Source organism: Lucilia cuprina, chromosome 2, assembly GCF_022045245.1.
Source record: "Lucilia cuprina isolate Lc7/37 chromosome 2, ASM2204524v1, whole genome shotgun sequence".
Classification (NCBI taxonomy): Eukaryota; Metazoa; Arthropoda; class Insecta; order Diptera; family Calliphoridae; genus Lucilia; species Lucilia cuprina.
Window position 1 is genome coordinate 39,202,133 of NC_060950.1, and position 22,208 is coordinate 39,224,340.

The window sequence follows — 22,208 nt, forward strand, 5'->3', positions numbered from 1 at the left end:
GTGGTGCTTCTTTGTGTCTATTGATATCGCAGTTGTCAAACAATTTCGTCCTACTGCAGGATATATATAAAAATAAGAAGTAAGACTGCTATATCCGGCTGTGCCGAATCTTATATACCCTTTACCATAGTGTATTTTAAATATTCTAGTTTTATAAATTTTAAATTTTTTCCCGACTAAAACGAAATAAAAAACAATATACACAAAGCAATTAAACCAACAGACATCTAAACATACATAACAAAAAACAAAATAAACAACGCAATAAAGCCAACCTACATCCACATATACGGACAGAATTCACAAAAAGAAAACAAAAACAACAGCATCCAAACATACAAAACATATCCATAAAAATAAAATTAGTTATAAGTGTGTAGATCTTTTTAAATTTAAGAAAGAGCATTGTGCCATTGAAAAATTTGAATAACTATGTAATCAATTTGGCTTTATGGGCTTACAGATTATGAATAAAAATGAATTGAAATTGAAAAAAACAACATACACAGCTGAATAAAACAAAATATATCTACCCACATGTGTACAGACGGACATGGCATAATTGACTCCGTTATCTATAAGGATCCAGAATATATATAATTTATAGGGTCGGAAAATTATATTATAGAAATTACAAACGGAATGACAAGCTTATATATTAAGAAAATAATATCCCGATATCTTAGAAAATATAACAGAGTCCTCAAATACTGTAGCCACATTAGTGTCAATATGATTATAATCATATTGACTTTTTTGTCCTTACTAATTAGTAAGGACAAAAAGAGAATCTTCAAATTTTGCACGATGAACTTTAACATCCGTGTAAACATTTTGGATAATAAATTGGAGGACTATCAACAATCGCGGAGCCACACATGCCATATGAATTAAATAAAAAAATATTCATCTGAACATTTAGGGAAAAAAGAACAGACTTTCACTGGGGGCTTAGAAGCTCCATATGAGTTAATTCGAAAAATTCGTATATCTGAAAACTATTAGAGCTAGAATCTTAAAATTTTTCATGTTGTTCAAGAAGATGCGATATTTTCACGTTTTCTTTAGTACGTATTCTAGTTAATGCGTTTTTTCATAAGTGAAGGCATTTTTCATAAGCTAAGGCATGAAAAATTGCACCCAATTCATTCATGTGAAACTCTATTATAGGAATTGTAATATTCACCAGGGTTCTATAGTAGAAACGAAAAGTCGACTATTCGATTTTTTGCATTTTATGCAAAGTCGATTTTTTTACTTTTTTTCATTTAGTTAAAAGTCAACTCTTAGTATTTTATAAATAGTCAATTTTTCGACTTTTTCCGACTATTAGATTTTCTTCGACTTTTATTTACAAAGTCGACTCTTCGACTTTTTAATAGACGATAGTCGAGTTATCGACATTTTGGAACAAAACAGTCGACTTCGGCTTTTCGACTTTTTTCGACAAAAAGTCGATTGTTCGATTATTCGAAAGTCGATATATAGAACCCTAATATTCGCACTATATGAATAAAAAATAAATATTAAAAATAATATTAAGGAGTGAGATCGAAAAATTCTTAACACACGTTTTTCATTACATTTTTCAACCAAAGTATTATTTGATTTTTTTTTGATCAACTTACCTTTGAAAAACATGTCAGTTATTATGTGTAATGTCAATTATATTAATTTTTTTGTTAATCTGATTAAAATGAGTGACCAGAAAAAAGTGCGTACTGAAATTATTAAATATTTTCAACTAAACCCAACTTGGTCTTACAAAAAGTTGGCCAAGCATACAAAGGTCTGCGTCAAACTGTTTCCAATGTTATTAAACAGTACCGGGAGAACTTGTCAGTTGATAGAAAACCTGGTTCAGGTAGAAGGAATGTTTCTAAAGCGAAAAAATAGAACGCATTTTCAAAAGAGCTCCCAACACATCCGGTAGGAAAGCAGCTCGGTTAGCTCAGTGCTCGGACTATTTGGTACGAAAAGTTAAAGCTAATGCAGGTTTAAAAACATACAAGGCTCAAAAAGTTCCTGACAGGAACGCTACTAAAAATTTAGAGGCCAAAAACAGAGCACGGAAATTGAAGTCAAGTTTTATAAAAAAATATTCTTGCTGCATAATGGATAACGAAACGTATGTTCTGGCAGATTTTTCGCAACTTCCAGGTCAAAAGTTTTATGTTGCTGATGCTCGAGGGAATGTTGAAGAAAAGTTTAGGACCCAAAAGCAGACAAAATTTCCCAGAAAGTTCTTGGTATGGCAAGCAATATGCAGTTGCGGCAAAAGAAGCCAATCATTTGTTACAACGGGCTCTATAAATACCGAAATTTACATCAAGGAATGTTTACAAAAAAGGCTGCTTCCATTCATAAGACTTCATAATGTGTCCACTTATTTTTGGCCTGACTTGGCATCCTGTCACTATGGTAAACAAGCCCTTGAGTGGTACAAGAACAATAATGTGGTATTTGTACCAAGAGAGGCAAATCCTCCAAACTGCCCGGAGCTAAGGCCAGTGGAGAGATATTGGGCTCTTGTTAAAAGAGAATTGAAGAGTACAAAAAAGGTGTCCAAAAGTGTGGTAGATTTTAAACGGAGATGGACTACATGTTCGAGCAAAGTGACAGAAAGCACTATAAAAACGTTAATGGAAGGGTTTCCGAAAAGGGTTCAAAATTTCATCACTAGTGATTAAAACTATAAAAATATTTTTTTTTGTAAATTGTAATAATAATTTGAATCAAATAAAAAAAATAAAGCTGTAAGTTTAGTGGTTTCTTTTTTATAAACATATATGTATGTTAAGAACTTTTCGATCTCACTCCTTAATTTTATTAGATTTTTGTATTTAATACTTGTTAAAATTAGTAATATTAAATCCATTTTTACACCTAGCTTAATAAGATTAGAAAATACCAAGTTGGTTGAATGTTTAACGTATTTTTAAATATATTGGGTATTATTACTCTGAATGTTTTATTTTGTTATCATATAAATTTTTAATAATATCACGCTAAAAACAATAGTTCGAATATTAAAAATCGATTCATAATAATTTCATTAACGCATTTTAAAATATATATAGTGCACCTATGAAAATTCGCATTAGAATCATCGAATGTTCATTGTTTATAAGCACTAATTTTAAAGACAAGCTATATTTCCAAATACGAACCCATACTCACCAATAACACGCTCATGTTAAAATCATGCATGTTTCACCTAAATATGAGCCAGTTCATTATAAGTTGAACTCATGCATTTACTTTATTCTTTGCACGTTTTATTTGCTGGGTATTACCCAGCATACATACAAAAACATTATAATAAATTAATATAGGGGTTCAAAGAAACAACACCCCCCTCGAAAGTCCGCCCCCTTTTTCCCTAAATGTTCTGATGACTTTTATTAGTGCAAAATTTAACGAATCTATTAGTTTCCCAGATAAACTAATTTTTGGATTTAATGCATATGGAAGGTGTCGCTCTCTACCCAAAATGTTTACACGGATGTTAAAGTTCTTCGTGCAAAATTTGGAGTTTCTTACTCTAATAGTTTCCATTGTAAGCGAATTTTTGTAATTAAATTACATGGAAGGTGCCACGCCCCCTGCTGCTAGTGCGCCCTCTTTTTATTCTATATAATTATATTGACACTAAAGTGTCTCCGGCAATGTTTGAGGACTCTAACTGTTATATTTTCTCAGAGATACTCATTTAATATTTTTTTAATATGAGGGGCGTGGCTTCCCACTTACTTGAAATTTCAAAGTAAAAAGTAGACTATAACCTCTTCCCGACATACAGTAATACACTGTGAAAATTTCAAGAAAATTGGTTTAGCCGATTAGAAGTCTATAAACTTCAAATATACGAACACACATTCATTTTTATATACATATATAAATAAAACACAAAAAACATCCACAATATACCTACGGACAGAATTCACAAAAAAAATCAAAATTCACTGCGCAATTAAACCAACGTATGTTTGGATACAAAACAAATACATCTTTCTTCCAATACATAGTATTGTTGTGGTTTTGCTAATTTTAAATAAGAAAATTCTCGAAAGCATGTCTGACAGAATTATTGAAGATTTAGATCCCGAAAATATTTTGTGTCTTTCGAAACTGATTTCAACAGACAGACGGACATGGCTTAATTGACTTCGAATTTATACGTCGGATAATTATATTGTTGAAATTACAAACGGAATGACAAACTTATATACACCCTTCTCACGAAGGTGAAGGGTTTTAAAAGCAATTAATATTTAATACTTTTTAGAATCCACATAGATATAAGTACTTATTTGAATTTAAAAAGAAATTTAATTTTGAATTTATATAGAAATTTGTAAAATTTAATTTTGATATCAATTTTACATTTTAGACCACGCTTTATTTAGATTAGTTTAAGTAAAATAGATATTTAAAGAAATCATAGTTACAGCTCATTTCACTTATGGGATTATTTTTTCCACCACTGTTGTGGTGTAGTGTGTCAGCTGTTACAAACAGACAACATAAAGAACAAAAAGGGACAGAGCGGCCAGATTGCTAGCGGCGCTGGTATGCCCGCGTATTGCGCAGCTAAAGCTCGCCGGATGGGGTGGTTCTTGCCGGCAATCTGGACCACAGACACACACTAACACAAAAATTCATACCAGCATTTGGGGTATTATTAGAAAAAGGGCCCAAAAGTAGTCCTGCATCTCCCTACGGTCATGCCTATACACAATATGGCCCTCCCTCTCGAGGATTCATCCTCGCCTTGACGTCCACTTCCTCGACGTCCCTGATCTTCCCTGCAATCCTGTAGTCACCCTACTTACCGCCGATTATTAGAAATTAACCAATCATATTAATGATAACTAACGTTTAAAATTTCATTTAAACATTATAAAAATTTGTTTATTAACAAAAAAAAAAAAATTAACAATATTTAGTAGTATTTTATTTGTAATCTTCAAGTTTTTAGCAAAATTTAGTTTCAAGTTTTTAATCAAATTTAATTTTTTAAATTTCAGCAAAATTTAACTTTAAGTTTTTACAATTAGTTTTTTTTTAGATATTAACATATAGTTTTTCTTTAAGATTTCCACATTTAGCTTTTAAGATTTAACCAATTTTTTTTTATTTTAAGTTTCTTGTTTTAGCTTTTGGTTTTGGTATTTTATCTTTTAGTTTCGATATTTTAGACTTTAGTCTTAATCACAAATTTTCTTTTAGATTTTAGCTTCTAAGTAGATTTTAGATTTTAGCTTCTAAGTAGATTTTAGATTTTAGCTTCTAAGTAGATTTTAAATTTTAGCTTCTAAGTAGATTTTTAAGTAGGATTTAGATTTTAGCTTCTAAGTAGATTTTAAGTAGGTTTAAGATTTTAGCTATTTTAGAATATTTATTTTCTCTTCCTCCTTCTCTTTGCAGGTCCTACGGCAATAGTGTTGGCAGGTGTAGCAGTGGGTTTCGGTCGTCCGTATTCTGTCCAGGTTCGGGTAATTCAGGTAAGTATTGCAAAATTGATAGCTCTTTTAAAATTGTATTGTATTTTTTTCTTGTTACTGGTGAATTTGTATTTAATATATTCAAACAAATAAAACTTTCTTTGAAATTTTTGTTTTTGAGTTTTACTTTATGCTGGCCACTTGCTTGTTCGGTGATCGTCGTTGAGAAAAAGGACCGACATTTTCCGTTTTAGAGTCCGAGAAACCTCGGATACCAACATGGCTTCCTGCCTTTTTATCTATTCAGCCGTTTGAATCTAATATCTACTTTCTTTTCCTAATCTTTGTTTTTGTTTATTTCCTTCATTTTTTTTAAACGTCAAATGACGCGTTGCCAACTTCTCACTTATCTTCTTCTTATTTTCTACCTCCACTCACCTAACTACATGGTGCACACGACACTGTTCATATTTAGATGCATATGTATGTACATATCGCGCATGTACTTGATGACTGGCATAATTCTGAAAATATTGTTTTGAGCATTGCGTTGCTATTTTAATTGAAAGCAATTAAAAATTTTAATTATAAAGCCTGATATATTTACTACAGATTAATATATTTATTATCTGAGTTTAAACTAAAACTAAAAATCATTCTTATGCTATGTATACACGGTTGCAAGATCTTACAACGTTGGCAGTAAAATGTGCAGAAAATGTAGTAAACTTGCAAATTTTGCCTTCCAATATTGTCAGTAATGCTATTTCTAACAACGTTGCAAATGAAAAATTATATGTATAGTGCATTGTTAGACATTTTCTGAACATTTTACTGACAACGTTGTAAGATCTGACAATCGTGTATCAGGGTTTTTACGCTGTAAAAACAGTGTTTTTTTAATAAATATTAAATTACTGAAAATCCTTCTATTTTGAAGTTCCGATTAAAAAATAGCGAATATTGAGTTATTACACACTTGCAATAAATGAGCGATAAGTATAGAATGAACACCTATAGAGTAAACATCCATATAAACATGAAAAAAGAAACGACTAAACAAAAACACTTGCATTGTTTATAGGATGTTTTAAAAACAATAATTGTAAAGCCGTATGCTTTTTTCCGAAATGTCTCTTTTCATATCAATTATGCATCTTCCTTTGCAACATAAATTATTTTTAAGACGACGTATTGCGGTTAAGAGGACAGTCGTAAAATAATATTAAGTGCTATGTATTGTTTAAGTATTTCTATAGGTTGAGAGTCTATTAAAGTCTTCTAGTTTCGTATTTACCCACATATGTAGGTATGCACATTAGTAAATATGTACATATGTATGTAGTAGCATGATAAAGTATCTCAAAATTAGTGTGTTAGCCAATTAGGAATAAATTAATTCCTATATTATACCAAGTTTAAAATTTTGGAGATGAAACAGTGAAATATTTAGATATCTACAATTTTAGTGTTTTAACCAATTTTAAAGAGAAAAACTAAAAGATTTAATACTAACATTTTGAAAATATTAACTATTTAAAATAAAAAATGTAGATTTTAACAAAAATTAAAAAATTAGTGTGTTAGCCAATTAGAAATAAATTAATTCCTATATTATACCAAGTTTAAAATTTTGGAGATGAAACAGTGAAATATTTAGATATCTACAATTTTAGTGTTTTAACCAATTTTAAAGAGAAAAACTAAAAGATTTAATACTAACATTTTAAAAATGTTAACTATTTAAAATGAAAAATGTAAATTTTAACCGTAAAATCTATCTTCTGTTTGATAGAGACTTAGCACAAATCATATAATCGCATTTAAACTAGATAACACCCTACATAAATGATCATGTAGGGGACACGGAAACTAAGGCTAAAAACCATCCATGGGAAAAAGTGCAATTATTAATTGCTAAAAAATAATAATATATTCGAATATGCCGAATCTTAAATACTCTCCGCCTTTAAATATTTTAGATACGTAATTAATAATTTTGACCAAGTCAATAGCTAATTTATGGACATTTTATGGAAATATGACCAATTATTGCCAATCCTAATAAAATTTCGCACAACGATTCATCGATATATAAAACTTATTATGTCGTATTTTATCCATATATATTTATATATAAACGATTTATGTTTCAAAACATTTGACCAGTTATGGACCAAATCGGAAAAATTCGCTGGGTGGTTTATATGTACTTTAAACATATTCATGTCCAATGCGAACCGATCCGAAAAAAATAGTGAATCATATAAGTATAGTCAGAATATATTCATGTCGAATTTTATTCTGATAGCTTTATTAATTAATAAAATACATATATGTAGACAGAAAAATGTTTCAGCATAAATATTATGACCTGTTTTTATTGACTAATACATAAGAATGTTTATGGAGCATCGAGTAAGCGGCTGAAGTGAGAAACAAAGAAAACGACTGAATGCCTGGGTTCAAATCCCGGCTGAGAAATTTTTAAATTTTCATGATTACTTTCTAGCTTACTAGGTAATGAAAGTTTTTGGTGGGATTTTATTTTTTGAAACGAAGCCTAATATAAGTGTATGTATTAGCTGAAAAATATTGCTTTTGTTAACCTTAGGGTATGATAACCACCTCTATTTTAAAATATCTAAATTAGGTATTTTCCTGCACTACACGATAGTTCACTTTACATTGGTTACAAGCAACCTAAGGTCTGTTTAGAGGTGTAAATTTAAAGATAGTGTTCCTCCTAGTTCTTATATAGATTTTGGAGAAGATAAATCAGAAGTCCAATAGTTTTCCTTTTATACAAGTCGCCTCCCTTTGGCAGTTAAAGATTTTCTAATAATTATTTGGATTATTTTATCAATTACTATATTTTATATTTATAACCTTTACCGTTTGTAATTTCTATAATATAATTTTCCGACCCTATAAAGTATAAATATTCTGGATCCTTATAGATAGCGGAGTCGATTAAGCCATGTCCGTCTGTCTGTTAAAATCAGTTTTTAGAGGTCCCCAGATATCGGCGAGATCCGAATCTTCAATAATTCAGTTAGACATGGTTTCGAGAAGATCGCTATTTAAAATCAGCAAAATCGGTCTATAAATAACGGAGATATGAGCAAAAATCCGAGACAACCTCTGAAAATTTCATCAAAAAAGACACATTTTTTCATGCTTTGTTAAAAAAGCAACAACACTGTAAATTGAATAAAGATGTACATGTGCGTGTGGAGATGTATTTGGTTTTATTCAGCTGTGTATTTTCTTGTATGTTTGGATGCTGTTCTGTTCTCAAGAAGGTAAGTGGGTATAACAAGAACAAGGAGATAAAGCAGTAATATGTTGGTAATACAGCTCATATTTGTTTGAGGATGATAACACAGTTTGACGGTGGTATTACAGTACAACGGTTAATATTTCTTTCTGCTACAGTTTATATTTGTTTGTGTGTATGTTATGTGTGACATGAGTGCAGAGATACAAAATAAATAAAAACCGTTTTTTAAAACATTCTTGGTAAAGGGTATATAAGATTCGGCACAGCCGAATATAGAAATATTACTTGTTTTTAATGTTATTGATTAAACATCTCATAATTATATTTCATTGATTTACACTTGTTTTAGAAATATAAACTAATTTTTTATATCGAAATTGCCTCATTATTATCCTTTCACTACTTCAATGTGGCTTTGAGAAACTTTCTGCAGTTCTTCTCTGAAAAGTTCTGGATATAATATTTCATAATAATTGAATTGCCATGAATACTGGTCTTCCCGTTTGGTAGTTTTTCTGGGTTTCCCAATACACCCATAAACCTGATGATTGAATGTGTCCTATAATTTGCAAAATTATAGTGTGACAAATATAATTTTTTTTAAGAAATACGTGTGATTGACATTTATTAAATTCATCCGTTTTTTCTTTTTCCTAATGTGCTTTGATTTTGTGGCTGCAATTTTTAGCTTATTTATGTAATTTATCCAAAAATAATTGTTCAATTCACAATCACTTCATGAGAAGAGTATATATAAGTGTGTCATTTCGTTTGTAATTTCTATAATATAATTTTCCGACCGTATAAAGTATATATATTCCGGATCCTTATAGATAGCGGAGTCGATTAAGACATGTCCGTCTGTATGTTTGTTGAAATCAGTTTTTAGAGGACCCCAGATATTGCCGAGATCCGAATCTTCAATAATTCTGTTAGAGATGCTTTCGAGAAGATCGCTATTTAAAATCAGAAAAATTACGAAGATATGAGAAAAAATCCTAGACCACCTCTGAAAATTTCATAAAAAACTGAGATTTTTTATTCATGTTCAAACAGAAATTGCAAAAAACAAAATACATGATCATACGGTAAATTTTTTTATTGTACTCTTGTTAATAAATACAAGGCAGTGCGAGAGCAGCACTAGTATGTTGTTATTGGCTAGAAACATGAAATTAAGTATGTGGAGCCTGGCTTAAGTTAGAAGCCATAAAAGGGAACTTTTTCTTACTTTTTTGTTTTTTAAAATGTACTTTTTGAATTTTCTTTAATAATGGACCTAAAAATATGAAATTAAGTATGTAGAGTCTGAATTAGGCGAGAACCCATAAAAAGGAACTTTTGAATATTGAACCTAGGAACAAGAAATTATGATGTAGATTCTGAATTAGGTGAGAACACATAAAAGGGAACCTTTTGGTACTTGTTCGTTTTTCAAGAGTTTTCTATAATAATGAAACCAGAAACATGAAATTAAGTATGTAGAGCTCGGATTAGACGAGAACAAATCAATGAGGATTTTTTGGTACTTTTTCGTTCTGCAAAAGGTACTTTTTGAATATTCTTAATATTGAATCTAGAAACATGAAAATAAGTATGTTTAGCCCGTAGTAAGTTATGTAAAAAAATATGTTTAGTAGTGACTGTTTTTTAACACACCGTAGTAAAGGGTATATAAGATTTGGCACAACCGAATATAGCATTAATACTTGTTTTATTGTTGATTTGTTTTTGTTTTGGTATTGAAAATAGGCAATATAGGTCCACGTTTTAGTATAGTCCCCAACAAGAGGTCCCCGGAAAAACATTTCTTCATTTAGAAATTCATTTATAACGATGAAATTCGACCTACCCCCATATAAACCCTCTTGAAATAGCGATGAAACTCGACACAGAATTTTTTCATACGAATCCGAATTTCTACACTAAATTTGAGGATCATAATTGCCCCTACCTCCCATATAAGGTTCCCATCAGAAAATTACTTTAACGCTCATTACTTTCTTAAAACTATAGGTACAGCGATAAAATTTAACATAAACGATTTTAATAAAAACTAAAATCCCTTTAGAAAATGAATGAGGATCGGTCCATAATTGGCATATAAGGCATCCTAAAAAAGATAACTTTAATGATCATTACTGAAATTTCATATAGACATGTTTTACAAGAAACGACATCTCGTAACCAAATTATGTGAGGTTCGGTCCATAATTGCCCTATCTTTCCATATAAGGTCCCCTTTACAAAAATATGATAACGCTTATTACTGGCTTAAAAATATCAGCAATGAAATTCAACATAAACAAGTTTATTGTGAACGAAAATCCCCTTAGGGAATATATTTTGATGTGTTTAAGCACCCAGCAAAAAAAGACGTTCATATTTAGGGGAAACATGCATGATTTTAACATTAGCTTGTCATTGGCGAGCATGGGTTCGTATTTGGAACAATAGCACGTCATTAAAATGAGTGCTTATAACCAGTGAACATTCGATGATTCTCATGCAAATTTTCTTTCTTGCACTATATTTATTTTAAAATGCATTAAAATCCTTTAAGCATTCATCCAACTTGGTATTTTCTTCTCTTTTTAATCAAGATGTTAAAATGGTCTTAATATTACTAATTTTAACAAATATTAAATACAAAAATCTAATGAAATTAATGGTATTGGAACACATGACAAAACATCCTTATTAACTGAATATAGATTTTTGTACTTTTTAGCCCTTCAGATGGTATTCTTTCTTAAAATAGTACTTTCAAAATTCTCTAAAAAACTCACGCTCCTTACTGAATGTACATATGCACGTGATTAATTACGATAATAATTAAGGTTAAAACAGAAACATTACAAAAACGTTTACTCAAATAAAATTTTCTATAAAAGTAATCAAAATTTTATATGTATTTATTTTTGGTTAGGGTTGCGAAGCACCCGGGGTCATAGAGAAGGATAGAAAAGAAACATTTGAAAACATAAAGTAGGCTCTTCACACATATGGGTACTATGAATTCAACATACCACCTGTTAGAGTTCCCCACAGTCATTTGTCAAAAAATGCAAATAATAAATTAAGTATGTATGTTTAATTTTAAATAAAAACATCTCTAAATTAAAATATGTACTTTCCGTTACTCGTCTATATTGCCATTTTTGTCTCATCCTTGTTATTGGAAAGGTACCTTCGGGTGGACGCGGTGTCTGTGGTTTAAATACAAAATCGTAGGAAGATAATGTTGATAAAAGGATTGATGAACGGAAAAATCTATATTTCTGGAAAAGTTCTCTGCTGTTGCCGAAAAGACAAGAGATACGTAAGTCGAAATGCTTTACGAGAACACCTGCCGTGTTAGCCTTATTTCACGGTGATACTTTTACAACCACAGTGTTATTCTTGAATGTCGTAGGTTAGCAGGCTGTCCCTTGCAGTTCGCATTAGGGGCACACTTGGGTCCATGTTGTGATCCCTTTGAATGTCGTAACAATGAGAAGTATTCTGCGTTTAATGGCGATGGATGTACGGTAACTTATTCGGATGGCTCTATAAATATTCCCTTCATTGCGCAGGTATGTTCGATAGATTCAAATAAGCGTAGGAAAATGTTCAGTGGATGACACAAATCAGTTTAGTATTTTTGCGAAGTTTTTTAATAATAAACTGAATTATTATTTATGTTTTGTTTTGATATTTTTTAAAATTTCATTGAACTTTATTTTAGAGTGTGTGCCAATCGGTAAAAATTTACTTGAAAATGTAAATTTTTGATAGATATGAGGCGAATAAAATTTTACTAGCTATAGAGCTACATAAATTTTTGACAAATGAAATAAAAAATTTGAAAAGACAAAATATTTTTTAATTTTGGTTTATAATACATTTGTGATTGTATAAATTCATTTTAATAATAAAAAACAACAAAAGAGTTTCCTTTATTAAAATAAATGTAGATTTTCTTGTGAAATTAGTGAAAATTGTTAAAATTTCATGTAATCAAAAAATATTTCGTTTGGGACAGCAAAAGCGATAACATTTTCCACCATAAGAAAATTTTATTTTACCATAGAACTTTGCTACCGTTTAGCACACAGCCTTAGAGTGTGTGCCAAGCGATAGTAATTTACTCTTAAAAGTAAATTTTTGATAGATATGAGGTGAATAAAATGTTACTTGCTCATTGGGCTACATAACAAATGAAAATAAAAAATTTACAAAACAAAAAATAAATAAATGAAAAACAAAAATTTTAAAATTTAATAAAAGAAAATTTTATATTTCGTTATGATTTTTAGAATAAAATCGATGAATTTATTTTAAAATTCATTTCAGTTATGTATTAATGTTTTCTGTGTGAGTTACATTTCTGTACTAAGAATGAAAGAAAAATATATAAAATTTATACACAACAAATGGCTGGCAACAATTTGTTTTGTTTTGGAAACAAAAACAAATTGTGATAATGGCATTTTAAGTAATTTTTGGAAGTGGAGCTCGATTGAGGGGTAGGGTAAATTATGGACCAATCCTCATAAAACCATTTGTTAGAGAAATTTAGCTTGATATAAAACTCGATCATATTTTATTGCTACACTGGCATTTTTAAGTTAGTTAAGAACGTAAAAGTCATTTCCCAAGTGGATCTTTTTAGCCTTGACTAATAGTCATGAATTTTGGAAGAACGAAAAAGGTTGAAAAACTTGTTGTTTTGTTCTTGTATTTAAAAGTTCTCATGAACTTAAAAGTAATATTCTGAAGGTATCCTTATAAAATTTGGTAGAATGATTTTTGTTACCATAAAACCTGTTTATGTCAAATTTCATTGACATCGTTGGGTTTTAGGTGGGTAATGAGCTTTAAAGGATTTTCCTGAAGAGCTATTTCTATATGGGTGTTATGACCAATTACACTCCCGCTCACTTAAATAGGTTCACTGTTTTATTTACATTCAAATTATTTTTTTGCAAAAATTAATAGACTAATTAGTAATATTAAAATTTTAAATAATAACATGATGTCTTAGGTATCACTAGTGAGACAAAAATTAGCACAATACCTAAAAGCGGATTTTTAAAATTTTTTTCTAAAATACTACGTTTTTGAACAATATTTTTTGGCTCATTTAAATAGGTTCGTCATCTTTAATTGATGAAATCAACAACAAATTGCATTTTTCATGAAACTTTTTTATTTTTATAAACATTAGATATAACTAAAGATTCATAATGGCAAGAAAAATTTGGTTCAAGCTTTTCCTTCAATTTAGGCTTCTTTTGTCTCATACTGTCAGCCCGACCAATACACATTACGAGAAAGAATATCCGAAACATTTTTGATAATAAATAGATGAGAAGATTATGGAGACCACTCCAAAATTTTTACATTCTGGCTTCGAATCTACCGTTCTACAGCCCTGGCATTATAGATTGGGGCATTATATTTTTGAAATATCCACGGCAATGGTTCAAAGGTATCCGAAAATGTGATAAAAAATGTTTCCAGTATGGCATTATAATTATTACAATTCTTACTAGATGAAAGAAAATTAAGCTCACATGTTTCATAAGACGAAATTGCCCCCCACTACATCCCACATCCTCAACAGCTATGCAAATGACTCAGGTAGAGCTCTTCCTTTCAAAAATCATAAAAATAGTGATTATATCGATCTGGACCTTCTAAATTAAAAATTTTTTCATCCGAAAAACAAGATGTTGATATAGCTTTTTATAACCATGTGTTCACGTGCTGAAGAGGATTTCTCTTTACGAGTGACAATTGGAGTGGCTTTAATTAATTTTCTAATATTTCTAAAGCCTTGGCCCTTCTCACAATTCGTTTTACTGTAGCTAGGCTTCCTGCAACACCCACTTTTCTCTAATTTTTGCTACAGAATCATTTGACTTGGAGGCAAATTTTATGAAATCTCTTTTTTTACTCTATATGCAGTTCCATTTATGTTTTCTTAATATTCAAACTGTTTTCTTATAAAATTGTTAATAACATTCTGAATTTGCTCAATATTTTTGGCAAATTCCTGGACAGCTTCCAAAAACGCTTGAATTTTGCCATATAGATACTAAAATATGATTAGATTTTACTCAGCAGTAAACTGATTTTATTCTGAATGAACCTAATCAAGTGAGCCAAAAATACAGATAAACGTAGTATGTTAGAAAAAAATTTTAAAAATTCGCTGTTAGGTATTGCGCTAATTTTTGTCTCCCTAGACATTAAGACATCACGTTATTATTTAAAATTTTAATATTTCTAATTAGTCTATTATTTTTTGCAAAAAATTAATTTGAATGTAAACAAAACAGTGAACCTATTTAAGTGAGCGGGAGTGTATGAACCTACATATTTGCGCCATACTTTGGCTCTGACTCTGTTGCAGAATCTTTTTCTATGTTTGCTCATGTACTTTTGTGAATTATTTTATAAAACTTGCTAAGTTGGATCCGTGTTCATTCTTTAAAAATATAGTACATAAATAAACCATAATGTTGTACAACGGTTAATATTAAAAATACTTTATTAAACATTTTATTATTATTTAATGACACGTATAATAACAGATTAATACTAAACGAGTGGTGTAAAAAATGTATTAAAATAAAAATACAAAATTACCGGTGAATGTTACAAGACTGCACTCTTACGAATCTTGAATAACACTAAATTTATTTTTAAAACTAAAAACTTAAGAACTATTAAACAAAATCTTAAAACTAACTTAGAACTAAGATAAGACCTCATGCACTCTTTTTATGCATTCAATCTTATCAATTTCATATTCCCTTTTAAGGGTGGGTTTTCAAGTGCTCTAGTGATAAGAATATGATCTATTTCTAATTATATCTCATAATGTCTATGCATTACATAAACAAGAGAATTAATGTGCATCTTAGTGCTACCATTCTTATCATTACTAAAGGTCATAAAAAACTAAACGATAAATATTTATTTGTAACTCAAGTGAACTAATCGAATAGTTTTTATGATCAAACCCATGCACCAAAATAAGATTTTAAACTATGTTCAAATATGTTTGAACATTCTGCCAGGGGAAATACTAAATATATGTATAATTATTTTGTGTAAATATGTATATAGTAATTTATGAATACTTATGTATAATGAACCGGTACAGAATCATTGGCATGACTTCCTCTTCCTATACTTGTAGCAGTAGTAGGCAGGAACCCACAACCACAGCTTAGCTTTTTTCTCCCGGCTCGCTTTCTTCAATTCTAAATCTCCATCAAGATACTCTTTTTCATCGGCTAGATTATTATCTTTGTTTGCGTAAGATAACGTTTCGTCACCAGTATCGATAGTAACATCTTCGGCTAATTTGTCACTTCCTTCTTTATCGATAGCCCCAGTTTTATCACATGCCATTTTATCGTCGTCATTATTACAGTCAGCATCATTGTCATCATCGACATTTTTATTATTGGCTTTAGTAGAAGACGCATCGCCTATGTTGGCTTCAGTTGTGTTATCAACAGCACTGGTTTCATTAACGATAGATCCAGTTTCATTTTTAATCCCTTCATCAGAATAATTATTGGCGGCATATTTAGCTTCAGTGTTGATATTACTGAGTTGTTTATCTAATGCATCTTTTTCATCAACTATAGTATCATAATAAGCGCTCGAAACATCAATTACAGCAAGAGGAGTTTCCACCAGTACTCCCTCTTTTATCTTCTTCATTATCTCCAACTTCATTTCTCATGGCTTCTTCAACGATTGATTCATGAACACCATATTGAGCAGAAGCACCCAAGAATATGTTGTCACCATCATAAAATCCTCCATAGTGAGGACTTGCCGGGAAATGTTAGCAGGAACATTAGACAAACCACTAACTGAATCGGTTTCTTCAGAGTGTTCAATTGTTAAAATAAATCTGTATTTGTAATAAGATTCATTATTCTCGTCTTCTGCTTCTTTACTAATTTTTGCTCTTCTCTGCCTTAGCAATTGTAGTACTTTTTCGTATTTGACATTTGATCTGTGCCACATTTCGAACATACCGCACTGAGAATAGCAATATTCAAATTGCTTCATAGAGTTGCTCAACTCTATAATTCTTTCGTCAATATCGCTTACAGAATTAAACAAATTTACAACTCCGCTTATCCCTTCTCTTGATCGTTTTATTTTCTTTTCAATCTCCCAAAATTTGTTCTCATGTGAAAGAGAAGCAAATTTTGGGCATTCTTGAAATTCATGTTCAACACGATAGCAACACGTGCATAGATTAAATGTTATCTTTTCAAACACTTCTGTGTTCTGTGTATACTCTTCAATTTGTTGTTTAGGATCAGTATCTTCCTCATGCAGATAATTTTCTTCAACGGCAACCACCGTTTGATCATCATCATAATTTTCCGTTACCTCCTTCTTTTTATCGCAACAGTCTTCATTATGCTCCCTTGGAGCACTTTTTAACTCACGTGGAGTTTTTTCCTGGTTTCTTGAACCCTGTTCTGGCATAGATGCCATTTCCAGCTCTCGTGGAGCTTTCATTATCTCTTTTTTATAGAGATTTTTTGCTCTCTTGGAGCATTTTTTGACTTTCGTGGAGTCATCTTTAACTCTCGTGGAGTTTTTGCAGGTTCTCGTGGAACCTTCTTTGGCGCCTTGTCCTTCTTTGGAGCATCCTCTAGCTCGCTTGAAGCTTCTTGCTCTTTTTGAGCATTTTCAGACTCTCTTAGAGCTCTTTTTAACTCATCTCTCATCGTTTCTTTAATGGATTATCATGTACTTTCGTTGCCTAGTTTCTAGGTCTTCTTTTATTGTTGTCGACATATTGTATACTTCTTTTTTATATACTTTTTATTTATTTTTTAATATACTTTTCATATATATTAAATTTATAATTAGCTGTTGATAATTCAATCTCTGTCGAAGCCGAGATTGACGCTTTTTTCACGAACAGTGAACCTGGCCACGGCACTGATCCGGTTCGAAGGACCAAATGTAAAAAATGTATTAAGTAAAAATACAAAATTTACCGTTGAATGTTACAAGACTGCGAGTGGTTGTAAAGCACTCTTACGAATCTTGAATAACACTAAATTTATTTTTAAAACTAAAAACTTAAGAACTATTAAACAAAATCTTAAAACTAACTTAGAACTAAGATAAGACCTCATGCACTCTTTTTATGTATTCAATCTTATCAATTTCATATTCCCATTTAAGGGTGGGTTTTCAAGTGCGCTAGTGATAAGAATATGATCTATTTCTAATTATATCTCATAATGTCTATGCATTACATAAACAAGAGAATTAATGTGCATCTTAGTGCTACCATTCTTATCATTACTAAAGGTCATAAAAAACTAAACGATAAATATTTATTTGTAACTCAAGTGAACTAATCGAATAGTTTTTATGATCAAACCCATGCACCAAAATAAGATTTTAAACTATGTTGAAATATGTTTGAACAAGTGAATTTTTTTTTCTTTTTGGATATATGTATTTGTTAAATAATAGATATTTGTTAAACGGTATTTTTGCGTTATTGGTATTTTGACTTATTTCGGAATTTCCATTTTAGCGTTATTATTTCGACTTATTTTGGTAATGGTATTTTAGCAGAATTTAATAGAAAAGTGGGAATAATAAAAATTGATTTCAATAAAAAATCTAGTTGTAACAAAATTTTTACTTAATAATATGGATATTCGATTAGTTTCACGGAACTATCTATATCTATGGTGTACTTTGGAGTGAAATATTAATCACTGAACATGCGTTTGGTGAATTCTGTGAAGCCGTGCCAGTCTACTTTGGTTTACGTGTTTACAGCGCTCAAAAATAGTAATATCGTTAGATCTGATTCAAGCTTGCTGCATTTAGCCCAGAAAAGTAATTTTAGATATACAGATTTTGCACTATGTATAATATTTCACTTGACACACATTGCTGGTTTTTGAAGACCAAATAGTATTAGTATAACTCTAGAACTATTAATATCAATAATTTTCCAAATGCACTGAATGATAATTTAAGCATTATCTCTTATTTCGTGGCGTTGCTATATTGCAAATCATCGATATTACTGACTTTAAATAACATTACATATACATGTATATTATGAGTGTCCCGAGAATGCGTATTAATGTACTGAAAACTAGGAAAGAAAAAAATATTTTTTTTCAAATAGTACTCAGATGAGTTGATTAAGGAAAAAATAATTTTAAAAATTTTATACAGTATTTTTGGTCTACAAATATTATCTTATTATTTGCGTTTTATCGAAATATTGATTACAATTGTCATAATTTTCAATTACCCTGAAGGAAATGCAACTAGTATTATAGTATATTAGTACCAAAAGTCACTAAAATTTAGCCATATAATAGTATGTCATACAATATATATGGCTATTTCATCTTTTTATACATTTCTAGTGTATAATTCAGATAATTATTAAAACTAATTTAATAAAACGTCTGTATATAAATTAAATAGTTTTTGAAATAAACCATTAAATTTTAGCAATTTCTTTTAAAGTTTTCTTAATGCTTTCTTATTAACAAAAATATCATATGTAAAAAACCTAAAGAAAAACGCCTTCATAACGTATACTATACATTATGCAGAATTTTACATTGTAAAATTTTGACTTTAAGAAGCTATTACTCAGTGCCCAGGAAAGATAATTCTATATATTATTTATTAAGGTGTATAAAATCGATTTGCATTAAAAAAATTGTCTTTGCTGTCGTAAGTAGGGAAGTTTTTTGCAAAAAAAAACTTGCTAAGTCATGGTCAAAAATTAAAATTTTAATATATAAACTTAAATATTTTTGTTTATATGAGAATAAAATTATTATTATCAGCATAATTTTACTTTACTAAGTCATATACAACAAAAAATGCATTTCATCAAAATCAGCAGATATCTGTTAATGTTACAGGGTCCACAAATATGTATATCACATTCAAATTTATGAATAAAGACACATGACTCTGTATTTGAATTGATAGATACCTTGGTCCGCCTTTTTTTGAATACCGGGCGTAATGAACTCAATTTTTTCTTGTTAGTTAGACAACAAAATTTCCAATTCCAGATCAATATCATTTACAGATCCAAAAATATACGTTTTTTAAATTAAAAATTCAAAAAATTTTAGATTTTTGCCTTTTTTTTTTGCCCAAAATTTGTCTTAACTCTTGCCTATACCCTCTTAATGCTAAAATGTTTGAAAAATTACTAGTACCATTAGTTCTAGACTTATAGTAGTAGTCTTAGACTCAATTGGGTCGTTTAGAACCAGTTTATTACTAGTACTAATATTTACAAAATGTACCTACATTTGGTGGTTTTGCTCATTTGTAATCCTCCTATGTGGTTTTAGTTAGAAACCAGTTTTTATAAGGTTTTATTTACAAAAATACCAAAAAATTCAAATAAAAAATGTTGTAAGAAAATGAATTTCCTTACAATTTCAAATCAAATTTGGGAAAAATTATATTATTATTCCATTTCGGTATCGCCATTTCAATTTAAAAATATTTGCCATATGAAAAAAAATATTAAACTTATTGCAATTTTTAAATTTAATAGACTTACTTTTTTTCAACACAAGTGACATGTCAAATAAAAATTATTCTGCAAGTGGGGATCTTCAACTATTTCTTGTACTAGTATTTTTCATACAAACTCTCACCCCATTTGTACTAGTGTCTGCTATTCTAGTAAAATTATATACCATTTAATAATACACTAAAAATCGTTTTGCGGACCAGGAAGCGTCTAAAAAATTTTATTTTTTTCCCGCGATATGCTCAAAATTATGAAATTTTTGAAAAGATTGCAAAAAAATGTTATTTCAAAATATTGTACTGGGATCAATATTTTCTATCGCTGGTAGGGAACTTTAAAAAATAGTTTTTGTGCCAGTAAAATAATAGTTCGGGACTAATTACATTTTTTATAGAGCAAATAAAATTATAAATATAAAATCTTACCATAGAATTGTCGACGTTATTTACATCTTCAACCTCAAAAAACCAGACACATTGTGGCGTTTCCGATTTCATGACAGTATCCGCATCAGATACCATCTTACTATCAATCTTAATATTTTCTGATTCATTATCACTCGCGCTGCGTTGCACATTTTCAAGTGTTTTGTCCTCACAACTGTTTTCATCTGGAAGTGCAAATATAGTAGCCTTGCACAGTACGATATTGTCTATGTCAACAGTATTATCACCATGTTGCGTTTGGGCATGTCGAAATAATTTCGTATTAAACATTGCAAAATAATTAGTAACGTTCTGATATTGGTAAAACAGGGAACACGATAGTTTCGTTACCGGTTTATAAATAGTGGCTATAGCTTTATTTCTATGAGCAAATAACCGCTGAAAGGAAATTTTAAATTAGTTGCTGATGTCCATGTGTGAAATTCATAAAACTTACAATATAATTATTAGTAAACTTGGCTATTTTCATTAAATTTATTTAATATTTAAAGTACACGACAAAGAATAGTCTCAGTGACTTCAGTGTAAACAATATTTACGCACACACAATTCAAAATATTTTTATTAAATCAGCTGTTTTGAAACGTGCGTCGGCAGTACACGTAGCGAAGATAGCGCTGATAGTTAACGTAGAAAAGAACAAAATAAATGAGATGTTTTGGGAATTTGTAAAATATCCCAATTACAGATTAATTACAATTGGAGCGGCTGTCGACAAATCACACAAAAAGAGCGAGCAACGAATAAAAATTAAGCGACTGTCGAGAGACGTTTTTGACGTTTTTAAGAATAATAAAATGAAATAAAAAGGAAAGATTAAAAAATTATACTGAATAAAATACGGGAATAGACATATCATTTTTCTCTTTTATTTATATCCCTACAATAATAGTGACAGTCATTTGACCGGTTATTTGACTGACACTACCCTACAAGAACAGTGACAGTCATTTGACTGACACTAGTGAAGGAAATATCGATCATTGCGTAGAACAAAGTTTCTATCAAGTTCTTAAGGCCAATATGAAAATTTTGATGGAAACTTTTGTTTACATGTGAACTTTGCATCTCCCTTGCACTTATGAATTCTACCCATCTTAAAACATATATTTGAGCTGCTCACTCTTTTGCTTTTTTACCAACCAAGGATGATGGAAATGTTAGTCACGATTGACTAATCATTCTTTATGGATATATTCATCACAGTTGACAAATCACACTTGATGAATTTATCCGTCAAATCTGACGGCTATACCAATTTATAATAAAACACAAATTTTAAATTCAGTTTATTTTTAATAATTTTAGTCTTAATTTTTTTAATTTTTCGCTTCTTGATCTTTGGCTTTCACGGAAATAATTGATTTATGCGACGGAAAACACAGTAACAGTCAAATAAAGTTGTTTCACTCTTTCATATGCAAATGAAACCCTCTATCATACAATGAGGA

General features: G+C 30.0%; 1 protein-coding gene across 1 annotated transcript in view; it reads right to left on the reverse strand.

The window, feature by feature from the left end:
- The window catches only part of LOC111680680 (RNA pseudouridylate synthase domain-containing protein 2-like), a 105,929-nt gene extending 84,581 nt beyond the window's left edge, over positions 1–21,348 (reverse strand). The window contains exons 1-2 of the mRNA XM_046946077.1: positions 21,194–21,348; positions 20,737–21,135 (exon numbers count right to left, since the gene is read on the reverse strand). Of these exons, the coding sequence (XP_046802033.1) occupies positions 20,737–21,135; positions 21,194–21,226 (432 nt within the window). The 5' untranslated portion in view covers positions 21,227–21,348. The remainder of the gene's footprint in view (positions 1–20,736; positions 21,136–21,193) is intronic.
- Positions 21,349–22,208: the final 860 nt, after the last annotated feature.